Consider the following 18569-nt stretch of genomic DNA (forward strand, 5'->3'; position numbering starts at 1 on the left):
GCCGGCTTCTCTTAGTAACTTTTTTGATCATTTACAAAACTATACCTTCAACATATAGTTTGTGGAATAAAAGAATAACTGGCAAATGGGAATAATGCGATTTATTAGAAACTACAACCAAGCACATTTCTCATTCACATTATATTGTACGATTGATAATGCGGTGACCTTGTCTGAAGGCTTCACTCAGCTTCTTCTTTGCCCTAGAAATAAAGCCAAAGGAGATAAACGCGGCCAAAGTCAGTAAGGCTATCTTTTACACACTTGTAACTACAAAACGAATTCTTCACAGAGCTTACAGTAAGTAAAAATGATACCGAAAGTTTTTGATTTTTGTTCTGATTGACATCAACTACAACCTTTACCTTTACAAAATCATGGCTCTTGGCTCTCATCTTGTTGACCTGGGACTCAGCGATGTCAGCACGCTCCTGAGCTTCCTCCAGCTCATGCTGCACCTTCCTGTACCTGGACGGGTGAGTGTTAGCTAGCTCCTCCTGTTAGTGGGTCAAACACAAAACTCCATATGGATATACTCACGACCCCATGACAGTCTACTCCAGTCTATTCATACATTTTTACTTAAAAATTACAAATAAAAAATTATACAATAAAACAAATGAAAACTTAAAAGTCATACTTTAACCTCTTCGATGTGCCTCTTGAGCTCTTCAATATTCTAGTGTAGGCTTGCTTACCTCTGGTCAACTGGGGGACATTACCCTCTTTCTCCTCCAGCTTACGGCAGCTAATTCACCTTAGTAAAGAGATACCTTTATGTCTCTACAGAATGTGGACATATTTTTTTGTATGTTAATGTTTAATATTTTGTGTTGGACCTTTGTTTGACAGCTTTTAACTGTTTTACCTTTGATTTAGCAACTGATTCCATATTGCTGGAGAGGTCATCCATCTCCATCTTGTATTCACTCTTCTCCTTCTTCAGCTTCTGCCTCACACGCTGACGGCTGTCGATCTGCTCTCCCAGTTCGGCCAAACTGTCGGCCTGCTTCTTGCGAACTGCAGCAGCTGTTGATTCATGCTGCAGGGTGGACTCTTCAAGATCACGCCTCAGCTTCTGGAACTCAGCCTCACGCTTCTTGTTCATCTCAATCTGAACAGATGTTGCACCTCCAGCTTCTTCAAGTCTCTCACTGATCTCCTCTAGTTCCCTGGAGAGATCAGACCTCTGCTTCTCCACCTTGGCCCTGGCAGCACGATCAGCCTCAATATCTTCTTCCAGCCCCGAAGATGTGAGGAGGAGCCTCAATCCTCTTTTTGCCTCTGTAGGCTGTTACAACCCCAGAGTCATACACTGGGAGCCACTTGTAGAGGTTCACAGTGACGCAGAAGAGCCCAGAGTAGGTCTGAGAAAGACACAGAGATTGGCTTTGAACAACAGTCAACATACATTTATTTCATTCATGGCCATGTCCTCAATCTTACCAAACTTTGGAGGGTTCATGGGGTGGATATCATCTTCTTTTACAGTTAATGTCTATCATGGAAAGATCTTTGTCAAAATTTTGATGACCATTTCCAGGTGCTCTATTTTGGATGAAATGTTAATCAAGGTTTATAGCACAGACACAGATGATTCAGGAAGCATGTTGAAAAGTCGAAAAAGGTTTGCAATTCCACAAAGCTCACTGGCCCACATAGAGTTGTGGCTTTGCCACTCTCTCTACTCTGGAGAGATCCTTTAAGGTACATCTCCTTGGGCTCGCACACAAAGAAAGCTGTTTTGGCATCAAAGGGAGAATTTTGCGCCTAAATTCTTTCTTTCTCTGGTTTCCAGAGAAAGGTCTCCATTTCAGCATCTGTGCTCATGATGGCACCTCACTATGACATGGGGAATAAATCAACTTTCAATAATTGTATATGTTGCTTATTAGTGAAAAGATGTATAATAAACAGCAGTATTTCCCAATACACAACTTATGTGTGTCTGTGTTGCAGTTAAGATATCAGTGCAATAGAGGGAAGCAAAGAGCATTGCATAGCAGTCAGTACTGTATCACAATTAACAAGTTCCAGTCAATCTCCAGCCCTGGTTTAATCAGGCTGTCAAATAATGTATGATTACAGCTCACATTCAGAAACTGTATGGATAAGTAATCTTTTCATCCAAGTCAACAGTGTGAATGGTTAGTCAAAGGCAACAATTAAAAGTTTAAATGTTGGGTGGTTCTCTGTCAGTCCTTGGGGGAGCTCTGTGCTGCGTCTTATATAAGGAGATGAATCAACAAAACTGTCTTGGTCTTGGTTTTGGTCATGCAGTTTTACACTGTTTGGGCATCTTTGTTTTGTTGTTTTGGTCTGTGAACAGATATTCTGTCAGTTTCATAATCTTAAACAATTATGATTCATATTTCCTCATCATTTCATTTATTTATAAATGTTTTATAATTGTTTCCCAATAAAATATGTTGTAGGAAATGTTTTTATAGTATTTTTTTTTACTTATTGCTTAACACTTTTTATTTTTGACACATCAACACATTTTACCTAGAGAAAGAGCTATTTTATCATCATGGATTTCTAAATGTAGGTTATTTCTTTTGTTCCTGAACAGACAATTGAACACTGTTTTCTAAATTTAAAAGGGAAGTTGAAAAGACTATAGGTTATACAGATTCGGGAATGCTTTCAGCATCTAAATATAGTGTGCCACTTGTCATGTGTGACTTGTTTCTTAACCTTGTGCAACAGTGTGGGAGGGGTATCAGTTACTGAAGTTTAACATTGTTTAGGCCTTCTGTTGGAGCTAATATCCTTAGAGCACCTTGGCACTGGAGAAGATCCCTTTTAGCCATGGAGAATATCTCAGATGTCACTGACAGACTCTTGCAGAAGTCGTCTTTAAAGTGACAGAAGAGCAAAATGTGACCTTACAGTTGTCTTTCTGTGAACTTGTGAGAATCATGATACCTCATGACATTGTAGCCAGTTGAACTTGTTTCCACATAAAGAAATACAAATTAAATCTCATTTTCATCTGGTAAACCTAACCAAACAGACAAATGTCACATTAAGTCTCTTTGTTATGATTGCTTTGAATAACCTGTTGGATTTCAACTTGACACAGAGAAGCTTGTCAAAAGTGTTGTTGCATCAAATTAACCTTGAGACATGACCCTTTTACTAGGAAGTATTTAAAATGCTCAATAACAAAAGGACAAGTGTCATGTAGGGGCCCATCTTTTAGCCGTGTTGACGTTAGAAATTCCATTGACAACCTTTATAACCTGCTCTCTAGACACCTCATAACCTGCTCTCTACACTTCATAACCTGCTCTCTAGACACTTCATAATCTGCTCTCTAGGCACCTCATAACCTGCTCTCTACACTTCATAACCTGCTCTCTAGACACTTCATAATCTGCTCTCTAGACACCTCATAACCTGCTCTCTAGACACTTCATAACCTGATCTCTAGACACTTCATAACCGGCTCTCTAGACATTTCATAACCTGCTCTCCAGACACTTCATAACCTGCTCTCTAGACACCTCATAACCTGCTCTCTAGACACTTCATAACCTGCTCTCTAGACACTTCATAACCTGCTCTCTAGACACCTCATAACCTGCTCTCTAGACACTTCATAACCTGCTCTCTAGACACTTCATAACCTGCTCTCTACACTTCATAACCTGCTCTCTAGACATTTCATAACCTGCTCTCTACACTTCATAACCTGCTCTCTAGACACTTCATAACCTGCTCTCTAGACACATCATAACCTGTACTGTGTATTTCTGTATTTTAATAAAGAATAATTACAGCACACTGAGACTTCCCCATTGGAATGCTTTCATCTCCATTGTGAAAGAGGTGTTGATACAGTAGCTCTGATGATGCTGATATGGTGATCTTTTTGTGTTCCTTAATAGATGCTGTGGTAGACCAGATGGAAAGAAAAAATTAAGATAAATTTACACAATTGTAGATGAAATTGCCACACATATTGTTCATTACCCAAATATTGCTATAAAAGCTGCTCTGTGAATGTGAAACCTCCATGGCTCTCTTAATGGTGATAACCTATTTATCTAATTAAATAATCCGAGGTGTTTCGAGGGTCTGTACTGTACCTCACTTAATGTGATAAGGATTGTCTGTCACTGCTGCAATCAGTCACGTGCCATCTTTAACGAAATTCAGACCAATAACATTGCACTAGTATGGAGAATATTTTAAACAGCTTCTATTTTTAAGCACACCTATAATGTTATTCAAAATAGACTGGATGGATAACTTTCTTTAATCATTTTGGAATAGTTTGGTAAATCTGTTAATGTTTGGAAACCCTGCCCAAAGGATGACAGATTATTTGTGGAGTAAACTTTTCTGTCTTTATAATGTAAAATAATCCCCTATTGTTAGACATGGAATCCTAAGAGAACAGGTGCATGCAACATAGTTTCCAATTTAGTCAGAAGAACTAACAGTCTGGTCTTGTCTCAGAGGGGAAGGTTTAATTATAGACCACTTTTAATAATGGTGTTGGTCCAGTGTATCTTGATGAATGAACTAGAGACAAGACTGACTTTGCATCTTGACCTTCTCTCTAGTGTCAGTCTACATGATGTACGGTAGGTCTCAATATTTTCCCCAAGTAAGTTGACACTGAACTGGACTAGATGCTGTATGGGGGGCGTCAGAGTCTAAATTCTGAGGAGGTCACACATGATAAAAAAAGTAATATAACCTCAATAAAAACATGATACTTGATCTTCTATCCTTCAGTACATTCTTATTTGGGTGATTTACATATATAGCTGCCTGTCTCAGCCGATGCTCCATGAGCCTAGCTATTTGTCACTTGAGCTTTGAGCCTTTATGTGAAACAACCTTTGATATAAAAGTGCCTTGCCCTTTACTCTGGCGCTCTTTGCTTCTCTTTGGCAATGCACTGTGTCACACTTTTACTTTTATTTCAAGGAAACTTACATTCATACACATACATCCTTAAAATGTATTAAATTTGTTTGTTATCCTATAGCCAAGAATCAGCCTACCTAACATACACATTTGCTTTTAAATACTGTACCTGTCTATGGTAAATCATCCATGGATTTGCTGATTTCGCAGCGCGCGTCATCCCGCTAATCGAATACACCTGTGTTATCCTGCTTCAAGCCCATTGGATACGCGTACTCACTACCGGTTGTTGTATTATTGTGCTGCTGCCACTCTCCACCATCCCCATCTCGCCCGTTTTGTCTGTATGTTACTGTCCTTCAGGCTCATACTTTATTTGCTCCCTACCTCATATTTTATGTATGTTGCTCGCTAATACTAGAGGCAGGGTATTCTTAGCCTACATCCACTCCGCCAAAGTCAAACCTATTTCCATGTTTATGGTGATCAATAAATGCTCGAATCAAATCATTTTCAATCTGAACTGAAATTGTGTGTTCATTTATTTTATGCATGCTATTATGCCCCATACGTTAGCTAGCAGTGCTAAGAATGCTAAAAATATCAACTTGAAATATAGAGTATATGCTGTATAAAATGTCAATGTGACAAATCACCTTCTCTAATTAACTGAAACTTTCATAAAGTACTAAATACAAGTCCTGATAATACTGCCATACACCAAGTATTGGTTAAGGTTGTGTGTTTAAGACTGTGTGTGTGGGGGGCGGGACAGCAGAGAAAGAGAGGAGTTAGGGAATGGAGAGCTCTTCAGGAAAGTATTTGTTTGCAAATACATGTTTTAAATATTGATGACTTTCATTTTGGTACAATAAAAGGAGAATGGGTATTTATAGCTTCAAGATTTATTTATAGTTTAATGTGCAAGAACATCAACCGAAAATCATATTTTATGATCTCTGGGTACTGTTCATCGATACTTCATTGTTCATTCCTCAGCCTCTTTCCCCTATAAGTGAATTAAAAAGATAAACAAAACTTGTTGTCAAAGATCAAAACTTTTCTCGTCTTTTCTTTGCATTCTGAAATATAAGTCTAGATTGTTTAACTGATACACTGTGTCAAAGTGATCAGTTAAATATAAAAGATTTTTTTATCTTGATATTTTTCACTAAAATACTGTAACACATTCATGGTGTTTTTGGAAATAAATGCAATTTTCCCTTTACCTTGCCAATTTCACGGCTCTTGGCTCTCATCTTGTTGACCTGGGACTCAGCGATGTCAGCACGCTCCTGAGCTTCCTCCAGCTCATGCTGCACCTTCCTGTACCTGGACAGGTGAGTGTTGGCTTGCTCCTCCTGTTGGAGATAAAACAAATAGTATGTAAGAGGTATATCCTATAATTTAGGATGACTTTCAATCTGTAGTACTATCAATTACATGAGTGTCTGAGGTGACAAACAAACACAAAACATTTTGGACAAGACGATGTAAACATTTATCAGTACGAAGTCTAATTTATGGAGATAACTCACAGCTTCCTCAGACTGCCTCTTGTATGCTTTTACTTTCAGCTGCAGCTTGTCCACCAGATCCTGCAATCTGGTCACATTCTTTTTGTCCTCTTCAGTCTGTAGAGTTTACAGGAGAAATATATTACATATCCTTGCCCATGGTCCTCGGAAGAACATTCTAATCCTCCTGTTTTTCATTCTCAATAGTTTTTGTTTAACTTTACCTGATAGCTTAGCTCCTTCACTCTCCTCTCATATTTACGGACGCCTTTAACGGCATCAGCTCCACGTCTCTGCTCAGATTCAACTTCGGATTCCAGTTCACGGACCTTAAATATTGAAATTATAATCTTAGCCAAAAAAATCAATCTACAGTGTGATATTTCAGCATCGACAATATGATACTTATTATGCCTACTGAATGTACATACCCTAGCCTCCAGTTTCTGGAGTTGTTTCTTTCCACCCTTCATGGCCAGATTCTCAGCCTCATCCAGACGGTGCTGCAGGTCCTTGACTGTGACCTCCAAGTTCTTCTTCATCCTCTCCAGATGACTACTGGTATCCTGTTCCTTCTTCAGTTCCTCTGCCATCATGGCAGCCTGTAATGTTATTTTGTTTAGTATATTTAATGTGCATGTAAAAACGTCAACTCTATGGATACTATTATCTATAACAAATCACTATATACATTATTGTCATATACACACAGAAATGTAAACTTACATCAGTGATGGCTTTCTTGGCCTTCTCCTCTGCATTTCTTGCCTCTTGGACGATATCTTCTATTTCACCTTGAACCTGGGCAAGGTCGACTTCCAGCTTCTTCTTGGTGTTAATGAGACTTGTATTCTGATTAAATTAAGATCAAGCAATAACATATTAAAAGTACATAATTCCTCACCCCATCTATTGCTATAGTATAAAAATAAAACCATATTTCTTTTGTTTTAACTACCTGGGAATGAAGCAGTCCCACACGCTCACTAGCATCAACCAGCTCTTGCTCAGCCGCTTTGCGGCTTCTCTCTGTCTGCTCCAGGGCAGCCCTCAGCTCTTCAATCTCAGCCAGCATCAGAATGTTCCTGCGCTCGACCATGGCAACCTGCTCCTTCATGTCTTCCTGTCCTCTCAAAGCTTCATCAAGGTGCAGTTGGGCATCCTGATGTCAAAATCATCAACATTAAATACTTTTATCCCACAGTGGACCTTTCACAGATTATATAGCCTACAATGGATGTACTTCACCTTGAGATGTCCCTGGACATTCCTCAATTGTTTCTGAGATTCAACAGCTTGACGGTTGGCATGGCTCAGCTGGACCTCCATCTCATTGAGGTCACCCTCCATTTTCTTCTTCACTCTCAGAGCATCATTCCTGCTCCTGATTTCTAAGTCTAGTGTGCTCTGCATGGAGTCAATCACTCTCTGGCTGTTCCTCTTGATCTGCTCAATCTCTTCATCCTTCTCCGCCAGCTTCCTGTCAACTTCACTTTTAACCTGTGTGAGCTCCAGCTGGACACGAAGAATCTTGGATTCTTCATGCTCCAGTGTAGCCTTTCCAATGAAAACAATAACTACGTTACAGTAACTGAGTCTCCATGAACAGAATAATTATGTCTTTAATTTGACAGGTCAATTTTGTGAATACCTCTGCCTCCTCCAAAGCTGTCTGGAACTCTGCCTTCTCGGTCTCCACAGTCTTCTTTCCTTTTTCTAGTTCATGGATGGTTTTTCCAGTTTCACCAATTTGTTCAGTGAGGTCAGAGATCTCCTCTGTTTAAATGAAAAGCACATTTATATCAAATTTTCATTTATACACACACATTTTTACATAACATTTGTATCCCAACCCATTTCTCATACGTTGAAGGTTCTTGTTTTCTCTCTTAAGTGTCTCCAGGTGGTCTAGGGCTTCTTCATAGGAGTTTTTCAATTTGAACATCTCCGTGCTGAGGGAGCGAGCCTCTTTCAGAGACCCCTCCAGTTCTGCCTGACCCTCCTCAAACTTCTGCTTCCACTCTGCTATAACCTGAAAGCATGATGACAGAAGTAAACTAATTATTTATGTTTCAATGTTTCACATTACATCCTGTACTCTTGTCAAACTCTTACTTTGTCAAAGTTTCTCTGTTTCTTATCAAGAGCTGCAGCCAGAGCATTAGCTCTCTCTACATCAATCATGAGGTCCTCCACTTCACCCTGCAGTCTCTGCTTGGTCTTCTCCAGAGAGCTACACTTAGAATTCACAGCCTCAATAGATTCCTCTGCATCCTGAAGACGCTGGGCCAGCTTTTTCCTATATATTTTAAATAAGGTTGTGTATTAATAAAGGATACATTTACTTGATAAACAGATTGATAAACAATATGTAGTTGGAATTACTTGGCCTCCTCAAGCTCCTCGGTGCGCTGGATGGCATCAGTCTCGTATTTGGATCTCCACTGAGCCACCTCACTGTTGGCCTTAGACATGCCACGCTGCAGCTCAGCCTTGGCCTCCTGCTCCTCCTCGAACTGCTCTCTGAGCAGGTCACAGTCATGGCGCGCTGATTGAATTGAATGAGCCAGGGCGTTCTTTGCCTTTTAGTCAGAAACAACATGTATAAAAATGTTAAATGAAGTGGACAAATATTTGCTGTTGCTGTTTACAGTATAAATTATTATGATGAAAAATAATTACATAATACTCGATAGAAAGAGAGATTTGAGTACCTTAACCTCCTCTTCAATTCGTCTCTTGAGTTCCTCAATCTGCTGAGTGTAGGCTTGTTTACCCCTGGTCAACTGGGAGACAAGAGATTCCCTCTCCTCCAGTTGACGGCTAAATTCACCTGATTAAACAGATAGATAAAAAATTGGTTTTCGATAATGGATGGATGCTAATAATGTGCTATAATGTGTGTCAAATATTATATCCCACCAAACCTGACAACTTGGTAGAATTTGCACTTACCATTCTCAGTCAAAAGCCTTGCTCTTTGCACACTCAAGTCATTGACTTGACGTACATGTTCGTCATTTTTGGTCTTCAATTCGCTTAGCTGATCCTCAAGGGTGCGGCACATTTTCTCAAGGTTACCCTGTCACCAATTGAACAATTGAACACCATTTTATGATATTAATTTTTTAATGCAAAAACACTTACCTAAACCCGGCTATTACCTTTGATTTAGCAATAGCCTCCATATTGCTGGAGAGGTCATCAATCTCCATCTTGTATTCACTCTTCTCCTTCTCCAGCTTCTGTTTCACACGCTGAAGGCTGTCGATCTGCTCTCCCAGTTCGGCCACACTGTCGGCCTGCTTCTTACGAAGTGCAGCAGCTGTTGATTCATGCTGCAGGGTGGACTCTTCAAGATCACGCCTCAGCTTCTGGAACTCAGCCTCACGCTTCTTGTTCATCTCAATCTGAACAGATGTTGCACCTCCAGCTTCTTCAAGTCTCTCACTGATCTCCTCTAGTTCCCTGGAGAGATCAGACCTCTGCTTCTCCACCTTGGCCCTGGCAGCACGATCAGCCTCAATTTCCTCTTCGAGCTCCTCAATGCGAGCCTAAAATAAAAAGTTACAAACACAGATTATGTATTGCGTACATGCATATAAATCTTTTATTTCAGGGAAAGCCATTTGGAGAATTTTTATTTGTGTATTTGTTAGATCACCTGGAGTTCCTTGATTTTCTTCTGAAGCTGAGCTCCAAGAACCTGTTCATCCTCAATCTTACTGAGTAGTTGACTTGTCTCAAAGTCTTTTCTATTTTGGTAGTAAAAAACAGGCAATACAGTAAGAACATTAATTATTTTGGCAGTGTAATATACAATTCAGTATAAACAAATGCCATACTCTGATCATTATTTAGTTATTTACTTTTTAATCTTCTCCTCTGACTGTTGTTTATCATTCTCCAGATCCATTAAGGATTCCTGAGCAAGTTTCAGATCTCCCTCAAGCTTCCTCTTAGCTCTCTCAAGGTCCATACGGAGCTTCTTCTCTTGCTCCAACGAACCTTCCAGCTAGTGAATTGAGAATATAAATTATGAGTTACAGTTTGCTGAGCAGAAGTGCTTTCAATGAACATTTTACATAATTTGAGTAACTCACATCATCCACTTGCTGCTCCAGCTTGGTCTTCGCTTTGGTCAGAGTGTTGACTTTGTCTTCCTCTGCCTGGAGATCATCAAGTGTTTGCTGATGGGCCTCTTGGAGGGCTTTCTTCTCCTTGGTTAACTTGATAATGCTCTCATCTTGCGATGTCATCTCTTCAGTCAAATTTTTTACCTACAAATACAAAAATACAAATGTTTTGTTGTTGTCATATTTATTTTCGATCACCAGTAAATTAAATACTAAAATATCATTAACCTTATTTTCAGTGGCATGTTTCTCCTTCTCCACTTTAGCCAAAGTGAGCTCTAAATCATCAATGTCTTTCTTCAGTTCAGAACATTCATCCTCCAGCTTCCTCTTCTTGGCTGTCAGCTCAGCATTCATCTCCTCCTCATCCTCCAGCCTTTCGGTTGTCTCTTTGAGTTTGGCCTCCAGCTGGATCTTACTCTTAATGAGCCCTTCACACCTCTCCTCAGCGTCGGACAGGTTCTCGTTTTCCTATAGGAAAACATTTGCATTACACCTGCACTACTAAAAAACATCACAGGGTCTGAATAAATTGGAGCAAACTTGGTCAAACTGAAGTGTAACATTGATCAATAAAATATTTTCCAAATATTTTTGAAGAGTACCTTAACATCAGAGTTTAAGAAGAGGACCAGAGTTCACAAAATGTTTATTTAAAACATCCGTTTTCAATTAACTATTGGGTTTTACAGTATTAACTTACAGATTGAACTTGTAACAGCAGATCATTCTTTTCCTGCAGCAGAGAAACCATCTTCTCTTCAAGTTCCTTCTTCTTGGCTAGTGCCTTAGCAAGATCCTCCTTTGTTTTTTCAAAGGTCACCTTCATCTGGGCCATTTCCTTTTCAGTCTCAGCACTCTTCAGAAGAGGCTTGATCTTGAAGTACAGCTTCATCCATGGCCACGTTTTGACATTCATGAATGAGCGAATATTGTATTGAATGGCAAAAATTGATTCTCTGGAGGGGGGGGGGGGGGGGGGGGGGGGGGGGGGGAGGGTCATCTGTTTACTCTATGAAATTTGAAGCATTTAATTTCAGAAGATTTTTCATCTCAATGACAATTAACCACTGTACCTCCTTTCCATCATTTGGACAAATTCTTTCCTCATGAGATAACCTCGGCAGAGAGCTTGAGTCATGGTCACCAGAGTTGCCAGCTTCTCATCTCTCATCTCCTCCAGGATACCCAGCAGACCAGCTTTGAAGAACACCTGTTGGCAAATACACAACAACAAAAGTTATCTTAGAAAAATGTTAGATCTGAAATACTTTTGTGTCACCTTCATCTTCAATATTTATGGCATGCAGAGCTTCACCTTTGTGTGCCCAAATTTGTACTGAGTATGGTCAATGTTGATAGACCCTAAGAGCTTCTCTGAAGCCTTCTTGTTGTCAATGAACTGTCCTTCAGGGATGACACTGGCATTCAGTACTTTGTATCTGAAATGAGTTGCATAACAATGTTTTGGTTTGGAAAATATCTTTGTTGAATCGTGATGTAAATCCTCCTTTCCAGATGAGTAAATAGTTAATAGTACAATAATTACCTCTGCTTGAAGTCACCATAAAGGATTCTGCTGGGGAAGCCCTTCCTACAGATTCTGATGCCTTCAAGCACACCATTACACCTCAGCTGGTGGATGACCAGGAAGTTCTCCATCAGACCTATAATATAAATAACTCATCACATAAATCATGACCAACATTGCAATGTATAGGGACCAAATGGATTAGACAGTAAGAATACTTTTAATTCTCTCTTGATCTCTAAATGCCCACCTGGTGTCTTAGATTCATTTGGAATCAAGCAACGCACAAAGTGAGGGTGAGTGCTCCTTAGATTAGTCATCAGCTTGCCCAAGTTTTCCTTTAAAAGGAAGATGATTTATTCGGAATGTGTTGAATTTGCACATTTTTAAGTTGTGTATTTTCATGACAAGGGCTCGTATTGTGAGTAAAATTATGAAATAAATCCACCTTACCCTGAACAGAGCAGACACAGTCTGGAAGGAACCACCCTTCTTCTTTCCACCACCAGCCTTCTTGCCTTTTGCAGCATCTGTGCACAAATGACACTTTTATGCCTAGTATGCATTTGTTAACTTAAACAAGAGACAATTTATTAATTATGAACAAATTGCTATGAATAAACTTAAGCGTGAATACCATCGTCTGATGAATGAGTTGCATACAGCAGAGCCAACAGTTTGACTGAAGACTTCTGGTAGAGCTGAACAACAGAGTCATTCAAGGGGTCCTTGTTTTTGTCCAACCAGCCTGTGATATTGTAGTCCACAGTGCCAGCATAGTGCACCAGAGCAAAGTGGGCTTCTGCCTTGCCCTTGCCAGGTTTGGGTTTCTCAAAAGCCTTGGTTTTACCAAGATGCTGGTCATACAGCTTGTTCTTGAAGGTAGTGTCTGAGGCCTTGGGGAACATGCACTCCTCTTCAAGGATGGAGAAGATGCCCATTGGCTGTTGATGTATAATTATAAATCATTTAAACCACTAAACCTGAAAACAGACATGTATGGTCTTGTAATGTTGACTTTGTAGCAATCTCACCAACCTTTTCGATGAGCTCAATGCAGGCAGCCAAGTCCATACCAAAGTCAATGAACTCCCAATCAATCCCTTCTTTCTTGTACTCCTCTTGCTCCAGTACAAACATATGGTGGTTGAAAAACTGTTGCAATTTCTCATTGGTAAAGTTGATGCATAGCTGTTCCAAGCTGTTGTACTGGATTTGAGAAAAATATGACATGTATTTATTGTTAGTGTGTGAGTAGATTATCAATGATGAACCAATTACTGACTACGGACTAACTGAACATCGGACTAACATCGAAGATCTCAAATCCAGCGATGTCCAGCACACCAATGAAGAACTGTCTGGGCTGCTTTGTGTCCAGCATCTCATTGATACGAACAACCATCCACAAGAACATCTTCTCGTAGACAGACTTACAAAGGGCCATAGTTGAATTGTTCACCTAAATGAAAAAGATTACACAGATATGTGTAGAGTAGAATGTAGAAAGTAGAATGAGTGATCTTTAGCAGTTATCATTTGAATGTTTAGACAAGCATGTGGAGGTATTTATGCTTACCTGTGGCACAGTCTGTCCCTTGGTCACCATCTCATTTCCAACCTTGACTCTGGGGTAACACAGAGCTTTAAGCATGTCTGCAGAGTTTAGGCCCAAGAGGTAGGCGATTTTATCAGCCTCTAATGAGGAGAAAAAGCACAGATTTAGAGTTCACAGGTTTTCAAAAAAAAATTATAAAGCTTGTTCCTTTTAAACATGTGGTGTAATTTAAGGCGAGGTATGTTTTCCTCTTCAGCTTATTTTGTGAAACTACTCTCAATCAAACCCAAGCTTGAGGAAAGCATGCACATTTAGCCAAGAATTGGGGGCACTGTTTCTCTTTTTTCATATTTTTTAATTATGTTACCTGTTGCAGCTTTGATTAATGTGAATTAATGTGTATTGTATCTAAATAGTACAGGTAATGTCTGTAGCTAGATTTTACTTCATGAAAATCATGTCTCTTTTGACATGAACTGACAATATAAATAGCAATATTGGTCATGCCCTGAAAAGCTGTGGCATACAGATCTTAAATTTAAACACATACCCTCATTGCCATCAGGCTCAGCCTGCTCCTCACGCTGCTTCTGTTTGAACTTCATACTCCCATGATGCATCACAGCACCGGTTAGTTTATAGATGCCCAATTTCTCTTCTGCATTGAAGCCCAAGATATCAATAGCAGTCTGTGGAAAATGAAAAAGACTGATTAACCGTAAACACAGCAAAGTTTAATGTTTTTTGTTACTATGACATTGAAGTTGAATAGAGAAAAATATATTAAAATGGCTAATTACATTGTTATCACTACAGTTGTTATACTTACATCAGTGGCAATAAACTCCTCCACATCATCAATACTTTTGACTGTGATTTCACCCTGACTGATCATGGGATAGTCAAAGGGGTTGGTGGTGATCAGGAGAGCCTCTGGACAAGAATAAGATACTGTAAATACAAGCGCTTTTAAATTCAATTTTCTAGATGTCCTTTCCTGTCAACCATCTCACCAAGAAGTTCAGGTTTGTGGCCTGTCATTAGCTGATAGAAGATGTGGTAGCTCCTCTCAGCTGACAACTGGAATGTTACTCTAGACTTCTCCAGCAGGTCTATGAAATAAGGTTTTGTGTTAACAGATTTCCGCTTTACATACAGTCTATCAATTTGTCATTGAACAACTGCACATTGTTCATTGATCAGAGAGACTTACATGTTTCAATATCAGCAGAGGCCAACTTTCCAGTGGTTCCAAAATGGATTCTGATGAATTTACCCTAAATATTGCATACAATATAAATTATATTATAACCATCACAACATATAGTTTATAAACTTCAAGATTTGGTTTATAAAGACTTACAAAGCGGGATGAGTTGTCATTCCTCACAGTCTTGGCATTACCATATGCTTCCAGCAAAGGGTTGGCTGCAATGATTTGATCTTCCAGCGACCCCTAAAGATGACACAAATTGATGCTACCCAGATAGATGATGTAAATATCTCCATGCATTTCAACAACTTTTTATTTATTTTGTCAGACCTTTATTTTGCCAGCTACAGGCTCCACTTTCTTCTGTCCTCCAGCCACTGCGATTGTCGCAAAGTACTGGATAACACGTTTGGTGTTTACAGTCTTTCCGGCACCAGATTCTCCACTGGATTGGACATGAATTATTGTAAATATAATGTAAAAAGGCAGCTGAAACATTAACAACTGAAATTACTTTTTGATTCATACTTACGTGATCAGAATTGACTGGTTTTCGCGGTCTAAATAAAGAAAGGTAAATACAAGTTAGGTGTTTTTAATTGTCATACTTATCATTATATCATTACATCAAACATTGGGAATGGTTTACCAGTGAGCATGAACTGATAGGCATTATCAGAGATGGAGAAAATGTGAGGAGGAGCCTCAATCCTCTTTTTGCCTCTGTAGGCTGTTACAACCCCAGAGTCATACACTGGGAGCCACTTGTAGGGGTTCACAGTGACGCAGAAGAGCCCAGAGTAGGTCTAAGAAAGACACAGAGATTGGCTTTGAACAACAGTCAACATGCATTTATTTCATTGATGGCCACAAGAACCTTTTGTGGAACTCACATAGATCATCCATGCTGCGTAACGCTCTTTGAGGTTATACAGCACAGCAGGCTCATTGAGGTGGGTCATCATGGCCATGTCCTCAATTTTATCATACTTTGGAGGGTTCATGGGGTGAATATCATCTTCCTTCACAGTGAGGGTCTGAAATAAGAATAATACAAGTAAAAACTTACCATGCCAACACATGAACATAATGTGAACATAATATGCTCACTATCTAAATTGTCGACTTACTTTTCCACAAAGGGTTTTAACAGTGGCTTTCCCACCTTCTCTGCTTTGAAGCACCCCTTTGAGATACATTTCACTAGGCTCAACCACAAAGTAAGCTGATTTAGCATCAAAAGGAGTGTTCTGGGCCTCAATCCTTTCCTTCGCTGGCTTCCGGAGGAATAGGGCCGCTGGGCCAAAGACCTCCATCTCTGCATCCGTACTCATGATGGCCCTTCACAATAAACAACACTTTAATTTGAAAGCAAATTACATAGAAAAGGCAGTTATAAGTCTTGAAACAAGTACCAGCGATGGGTCACTTTGATGCATTACATTTCCATAAATAAAACACCAGATAAATAGATACCTTTAGCTCAATCTATTTGTTATACAGACCAATAAACAGGTATGATGTTGTGTCTGCACATTTTATTAAATGAATGACACATTACAATTCTATGGATATGTATAAAACATGTTTTTACTATCCCATTGACTGCATCATGCATTCCAAAATATGGGTCATTCCATCCCTTCACGTGATCATTAAATGTTAAACACATCAATCAAATATTTGCAAGTAAAAAAATGAGGATTATTACCTTCTTTATGGCCAAGTAATGCAGTTGGTATTGTATGTGGAACTACTGCATACAAGTAAATACAATGTCAATACAAATCTTGCCAAATTATTGTATTATGAATCTACAATATTGTGCTGACTCTGCATGTATAATATTAATCATACTATAGGTGTTTGCACAATCAAGTAAAAATAATACAAAGGACAATGAAACGACAATGAATGCTACTAGTTACAAAGATAAATCTCCTTGGTCAGTGGGAATTTCAAAAGACGTCTTACTCACCGTTGCTACGTGCTTGCTCAGTTCTAGGAGGAGTCTGAGCCTTCTTCTTATATAGAGACATTTCTGTTCACTCAGCACTCAGCTTTCCTGTTTTGGTCATGTAATTCATCTTCTTTTGGTCATGTATGTCTCCCCCCCCATCTCAGCTGAATATCACCACTGATGTCATACCCTCCTCTGGAAACAACAAGCATTGACAACATCGACTTGAGCCTCAGGGAACAATGCCAAGCCATTTATAGATTTGGCTTAAGGGATGTTAAGATAAAACACTCCAGAACTTTGGGGAAAAAACTGTTTGACCTTGTCAATTGCATTTTTTTTCTTCTTTCTAAATGTCATGTAGTTTGATGAAAATGTCTTTATGTTCAAGTTCAAGTAAAAAAATATGAAAAATACTAAGATGCCCAGAGTGTGAATCTGAAAAGGCAAGTCTGAGTCTCCAAAATGACCTTGAAGGATGACATTGTTTCAAGTATTTTCTAAGCATTTGAACAAGAGATCAGTTGATGCTAATTTAAGACCTATTATGCTCTGCGCCCCATCTTTCTTCCAAGGAAAGATGACACTATTTCCAAAAGGGGTCTGAGTGTCAAAAGTATTCTCTTGTGGCCCTCTGTGTGATGATGTTACAATAAAAATGTGATACTCAATATCTTAGGCTTGTCTTTATGATCTTATTTGGACTTAAAATAAATATAGCCTCTTGTCCATTAATGCCCAAGCACTATAGAGATTGTTGACAAATGCATATAGGCTCAACTGTTAAGTATTTGACAGATACCTTTCAGCATCTAGCTATATACTGTAGCATGCGAAACACAAACTTCAAAGCTGAGTGAATGCTTTTATTAGTGTGGCGTAAAGCTTCTGAACATAACAATGGACCTGTTGTCTTTTCTCCAGAATGTTATTTTGAAATGATTTAATGTAACTGTAATGAAACTGATGTTATACTTCTCTTATAAATGGAAACTCTAAGAAACCCATGGAATGCTTCTAGGTCCAGGTCCATCAACAGAGGATATCTAAGTGTGATTAAGTGTAAGTCTATTAATTAATGGTGTTGCAGGGTATTTGGTACAGTCTGTTCCTTTAGAAGTATGAATGGATTGTATTTATTAATGGAACTTAGATGATACTTTTACTGAAAGTGACGGTCATTAAAGAACTTAAGGGAGCAGCTGGTGTTCTTTTGGATGCAAACACAGATTGAGCCCATTTCATTATAGCTAACACTTTGTGGTAGGCTACCTATTTGATCTGTTAAAGGGATTTAACCTTTGGTTGATCTGTGTAAATCCATTCTACCTAAAATATCTTAATTTCAAATTCAGGTTTTTCTGTTCACTTAATTCACGTTTATCAGACGTGTTTAACAAAACCACGCAAGCCAATCAATTCAAAGTTAACATCAGCGCCACAGTAAGCAAACATTGTAACGAGAGGTAACCTGCATGACTACCACAGCCAGGCCATGTTTAGAACTTCTGGTGAAGTTAAAAACTTAACTTTTAATAACCAGAATCTGACTGATCTGTATGTATGCATGAATGATAGCCTGCAGCTACACCTGGATGAGAGGGGCCTGAGGAGAAAGGTCAGCAGTTGTACACATGAGATGGTTCGATTGCATTCAGGCTTGTTGCCTTACCTATACTTGGTATCCTGGATGTTGCAAATGTTGATTTTTTTAATCTGAAATTTTTGGGGTTTTAATTTTTGGGATCTGAATTTCCCCCTTCAAAT

The 18569-nt window shown here is 39.1% G+C and overlaps 1 protein-coding gene across 1 annotated transcript; it reads right to left on the bottom strand.

Moving 5' to 3' along the window:
- Positions 1-5776: 5776 nt before the first annotated feature.
- myhb (myosin, heavy chain b) lies at positions 5777-16845 on the bottom strand. The gene is made up of 41 exons (XM_047024616.1): positions 16821-16845; positions 16554-16598; positions 15973-16183; positions 15736-15879; positions 15492-15648; positions 15375-15402; positions 15173-15287; positions 14993-15085; positions 14843-14906; positions 14643-14741; positions 14459-14562; positions 14180-14318; positions 13651-13769; positions 13384-13533; positions 13110-13280; positions 12709-13015; positions 12525-12601; positions 12322-12409; positions 12090-12207; positions 11859-11982; positions 11617-11753; positions 11244-11499; positions 10769-11011; positions 10508-10684; positions 10274-10419; positions 10069-10159; positions 9569-9958; positions 9360-9486; positions 9119-9237; positions 8790-8986; positions 8520-8703; positions 8271-8436; positions 8056-8180; positions 7653-7961; positions 7363-7566; positions 7131-7256; positions 6836-7006; positions 6629-6733; positions 6426-6521; positions 6117-6248; positions 5777-5896 (listed from the first exon to the last, which is right to left on the bottom strand). The coding sequence occupies exons 3-41, from the start codon at positions 16174-16176 to the stop codon at positions 5876-5878; spliced, it is 5823 nt and encodes a 1940-aa protein (XP_046880572.1). The 5' UTR covers positions 16177-16183; positions 16554-16598; positions 16821-16845; the 3' UTR covers positions 5777-5875.
- Positions 16846-18569: the final 1724 nt, after the last annotated feature.

Source organism: Hypomesus transpacificus, chromosome 9, assembly GCF_021917145.1.
Source record: "Hypomesus transpacificus isolate Combined female chromosome 9, fHypTra1, whole genome shotgun sequence".
NCBI classification, from domain to species: Eukaryota; Metazoa; Chordata; class Actinopteri; order Osmeriformes; family Osmeridae; genus Hypomesus; species Hypomesus transpacificus.